This window comes from Limanda limanda, chromosome 7, assembly GCF_963576545.1.
Source record: "Limanda limanda chromosome 7, fLimLim1.1, whole genome shotgun sequence".
Lineage (NCBI taxonomy): Eukaryota > Metazoa > Chordata > Actinopteri > Pleuronectiformes > Pleuronectidae > Limanda > Limanda limanda.
Genome location: NC_083642.1, coordinates 2,066,505 through 2,071,504, shown reverse-complemented (window position 1 = coordinate 2,071,504; position 5,000 = coordinate 2,066,505). Strand labels below are relative to the sequence as shown.

The following is a 5,000-nucleotide window of genomic DNA, read 5'->3' as shown; positions in this document are numbered from 1 at the left end:
GAACAGCTGCGGGGGGGCGGGGGCGGAGAGAGAGGGGGGGGGGACGACACGCGGTGAACATGTGTGTGAGTCGAACGCCAAGTGGCCGCGAGTTCAACTTCCCTCAGCCGACAGTTCACTACTGAGCTGCAGTAAAGATTCAAAGTTCTGTTTTCCACACAACAGGTTGATTGTGTGTCTGTCTCGGTGCAGAAGTCACTTACACAACTGTCACATTGTTCCCAGTATCAGTGTGTTATCTTTATGTGTGTGTGTATGTGTGTGCGTGTGTGTGATGTGTGTGTGTGTGTGTGTGTGATGTGTGTGTGTGTGTGTGAGACGTGTGTGTGTGTGTGTGCGTGTGTGAGATGTGTGTGTGTGTGTGTGTGTGTGATGTGAGAGTGTGATGTGTGTGTGTGTGTGATGAGTGTGTGTGTGTGTGTTTGTGTGTGTGTGTGGTGTGTGTGTGTGTGTGTGTGTGTGTGTGTGTGTGTGTGTGTGTGTGTGTGTGTGTGATGTGTGTGTGTGTGTGTGTGTGGGTGTTTGTTTGCGTATGTGTGTGTGTGTGTGTGTGTGTCTGTGTGTGTGATGTGTGTGTGAGATGTGTGTGTGTGTTTGTGTGATGTGTGTGTGAGATGTGTGTTTGTGTGATGTGTGTGTGTGATGTGTGTGTGTGTGTGTGTGTGTGTGTGTGTGTGTGTGTGTGTGAGTGTGTGTATGTGTGTGATGTGTGTGTGTGTGTGTCTGTGTGTGATGTGTGTGTGTGTGTTTGATGTGTGTGTGTGTGATGTGTGTGTTTGATGTGTGTGTGTGTGATGTGTGTGTGTGATGTGTGTGTGTGATGTGTGTGTGTGATGTGTGTGTGTGTGATGTGAGAGTGTGATGTGTGTGTGTGATGAGTGTGAGTGTGAGTGTGAGATGTGTGTGTTTGTTTGCGTGTGTGTGTGTGTGTGAGAGTGTGAGTGTGAGTGTGAGTGTGAGTGTGAGTGTGAGTGTGAGTGTGTGTGTGTGTGTGTGTGTGTGTGTGTGTGCGTGTGTGTGTGAGATGTGTGTGTGTGTGTGCGTGTGTGTGTGCGCGCGCTGTGTGTGTGTGTGTGAGTGTGCGTGTGTGTGTGTCAGCAGACTTCACACTTACATCAGTGATGACTCGGAGTTTCTTTATGTACGTAGCCTCCGTGTGCAGCAGCTCCCATATCGCCTCCTGCTGGTGGAACTGTTTCCTTGTCAACGACTGCACACACACACACAACAAATATAGTATTAATACAACAGTACAGTACTTATTACAGTACTTTAATTACTCATTCACATTCATCTTGTTCTGAACTATAAGACGAGAGCTTCTTATCAGCTTCATGTTGCAGGACACATATATTTTGATATCTAACAATCATTTTAGCTTTTGCTATTTTAGTTAGACTTGTACTCAGATACACAAAAACTTCCATAACTTTCTGGCAGCGTTCTGATATCTTCCAGTAATTCACAGCATCATCTGATTACAACACCGCCGGGGGGGGGGAAGTGCGAGCGCTGGCGTCCGTGCACGTGTTGTGTAACCGACCAGGTGTGAGGTGAATGTGTGAGGAGCGACCGGGGGTGAACTACAGTGTGTTACCGTGACAGGAGCGCAATTATAAACATGATTTGTAGTGTTCTGGGAAAACCGGCATCGGGGAAGAAGGAAGTGCGAGATTTATGATAAGGAAGTAAGAGTCAGAAGCTGGAGAAATTAATATGTGTGTGTTGGTAATAAGACTCCACAGTGAAGGACTTTCAGTTTTAAATCTGACTTTGTGGGAGTGATCTGACCGAGCAGAGGAATCCACCTGAATGTTTCTATTGTGTTTCTAATGAACATTATTAAGATATGAAGGTTAAATGTTCAGGTTGAGATAAATCTTCATTTTCCTTCATCTATTTTCATTAATGTTGGATCTAGTTGCTTCAGAGAAAAGCATCTGAGTGAATGAGTTCAACACTGAAGTGTAATTTACTCATAAAACACGAGTATATCATATCATATAATATCTTATAATATAAGTAGGGCTGGGCAAGTTAACCCGTTTCAATTGAGTTAACTCGAGTTAACTCAAGTGATGAGTTAACTCGATTAATTATTTTATCTCACATTCACTCAGGATTGATTATTTACTGTTTTATTGTGAAAGTCAGGCTTTTATTTTGTGAAAGTCTGTTGCTGACTGCTGCAGAACAGGAAAAAAGAAAATAATTGGCGGATAAACAATCGAGTTAACTCATCACTTGAGTTAACTCGATTAAAACGAGTTAACTTGCCCAGCCCTAAATATAAGACTATAATAATAAAGCAATGGACATGATGCTGCTGTTACAATAATCGTGTGATCACTTGTGTTTACTTTCATTTGACTTTCATTCTCAGCGATTATTGACTTTCAGATATCACATATATTGAATATTTCAACTGGAGCGAGTGAAGCAAACGACACAAACTTTGTGTCTATACACGTTTTTTGAATTGACTTTGTACATAATCTTATCGTGCAGATAAAATTCCTTTGCGATTACTGTGAACGCATCATAAGATTTGACCTCCTTCCTGATAATTGTATAAAACTGTATGAAATCATTTCCTTAAGTTATAACAATTCTTAGAATTATTTAACTTGGCTCTCATCGCTCTTTGTCCTATTTTATAATTTACGTTAGATATTGTTTCTACTAGATAGATATTATCTTTATTATTTCACAGTCTGGATATACTTAAAAGTTAAATGATGATGTGTGTGTTAGTGTGATTGTGTGTCTGTGTGTGTCTGTGTGTGTCGAACCTCGGAGTCGTCCAGCAGCGACTGCCAGCTGTCCTCCAGCACCAGGTTGGTCTCCTCCTCCTCCTCCTCCTCCCACGAGTCCTGGTGGAAGGAGAGCTGCCGCGGCACCTTGGGCAGGCCCAGCTGCCAGTAGGTGTGGAGTTTGCTCTGAAGCTGCTCCAGACGATCCCCGTCCTGTCGAGATGGTTACACAACGGTTACACAACGGTTACACAACGGTTACACAACGGTGACACGACGGTTACACTAATTGGTCGGCGCACGGCTAACAGCGTGACGGCGAGGAGACGTGAAAGCAAAGTGTGCGTTTGTGTCTCTCGTGTGTGTGTTGTTGGGTTCAGACTGTAAGTGAAGACGTGGATTAGCATATGAACCGGGCCGCTGCTGGCGCCTGAACCCCCCCGACACCCGGCAGCCGCGGCTATTCAGGTCTTTGTTCAGGCCGGCAGCTCTGATGTAGTTATGAAAATGAGCTCTGTGTATTGAGAGCGTTTCAACAATAGAGGGCTGAGGAAGGGGGGGGGGGCAGAGATACAGCACTGAGGTTTAATATAGATTCATTACCTCAGACAGGGAGGTGAAGTATTCAGCACTTTCTGCTGGTTAGTGCGTCTGTCAGTCGACATCGTTACACAAAAACTACACAACAGATTTCCATGGTTGTGTAAGGATGAGACAGGGACCAACAAAGAAGTTGTGTTATCTATATCTATACAATATAAATGTGGTTAACAAATAAGAAACCTGGTATTTATCAGTGGTGGATTTTACCAAAGTAAAAGTACAAATAAAATAGACCAAGGCGTACTCAAGTAGAAGTAAAAGTACCACATTAACTTTCTCTTTTAACTTGAGTAGAAGTAACTAAGTACCTGCTTTTAAATATACTTAAAGTTTAAAAATGAAATACGAATAAGTGAAGCCTATTCCCTAATTCCTTGTTCCCTTTCCACTCTGACTGGATCAGATCTCGTTATTGATTATTTTTTAAATATATATATATATATATAAAAAACAAACAATGTGATCTTGTAAAGTAGTAGAAAGTACAGATATTTGCTGTTACAGTATATGTTGTGCACTAAAAATGAAAAGTACTTGAAATTAAATGTACTATAGTAAAGATACAGGAGGGAACCGGTGTGTTATTTGTACTTTTAATTAAGTAAAATCCCCCACTGGTAAATACCAGGTTTCTTATTTGTTAGCCACATTTATATTGTATAGATATTGATTTTTGTATAAAAAAATTACCTGTTTTGCAATGTTAAAGAAACAAGAAAAACGTGGACCCCCCCTTGTCCAAATCCAGGCCAACACGACTTATATTTTATATATATATAAAAAAACATTGTGATCTTGTAAAGTGGTAGAAAGTACAGATATTTGCTGTTACACTATAGGTTGTTGACTAAAAATTAAAGTACTTGAAATTAAATGTACTAGAATAAAGATGCTTGAATAGTTTACTTTTTAAATCCCACCTCGGGTATTTACCACCAATGTTTTTAGCCCTTCTTTCCCTGTATATTTGTATGTAATGTATTGATTATATGTATTGTTGTTGTTTTTCTCTGTGAGCCTGTATTAAAGTTTATATAATGTCCTCTGTCCAGATGGACGTGAGGGATTTGAGTTTAGTAACTGATCGGTTCAGGAGACAAACAGTCGTGATCGTTTGAACTTTTCTCTGTGACAGGAGGGAACCGGTGTGTTATTTGTACTTTTACTTAAGTAAAATCGAAAGTACAGATACAGAAAGTACAGATATTTGCTGTTACAGTATAGGTTGTTGACTAAAAATGAAAGTACTTGAAATTAAATATACTAGAATAAAGATACATGAATAGTTTACTTTTTAAATCCCACCTCGGGTATTTACCACCAATGTTGTTAGCCCTTCTTTCCCCGTATATTTGTATGTAATGTATTGATTGTATGTATTGTTGTTGTTTTTCTCTGTGAGCCCTGAGCTTATATTAAAGTTTATATAATGTCCTCTGTCCAGACGTGAGGGATTTGACTCAGACAGTTTGGAACTCGACGCTTCACGAGACAAACGGTCGTGACTGTTTGAACGTTTCTCTGTGACAGGAGGGAACCGGTGATGTGTTTAACCCTGAGATGCTGAGGCAGCCAGAGGTCCAGGTCCCAGAGGAGGGTCTCTGGCCCCGGGGGGGGGGGGTGAATGGAGATGAGCCCTGAACT

The 5,000-nt window shown here is 41.2% G+C and overlaps 1 protein-coding gene across 7 annotated transcripts in view; it reads right to left on the bottom strand.

Moving 5' to 3' along the window:
- plekhg5b (pleckstrin homology domain containing, family G (with RhoGef domain) member 5b) overlaps positions 1-5,000 on the bottom strand; it is a 46,693-nt gene that overhangs the window by 6,825 nt on the left and 34,868 nt on the right. For all 7 annotated transcript variants that reach the window (XM_061074065.1, XM_061074066.1, XM_061074067.1 and 4 more), the window contains 3 exons: positions 2,793-2,966; positions 1,115-1,210; positions 1-6 (listed from right to left, as the gene is read on the bottom strand). The exon at positions 1-6 is cut by the window's left edge and continues 195 nt beyond it. In XM_061074065.1, the coding sequence (XP_060930048.1) occupies positions 1-6; positions 1,115-1,210; positions 2,793-2,966 (276 nt within the window). The remainder of the gene's footprint in view (positions 7-1,114; positions 1,211-2,792; positions 2,967-5,000) is intronic.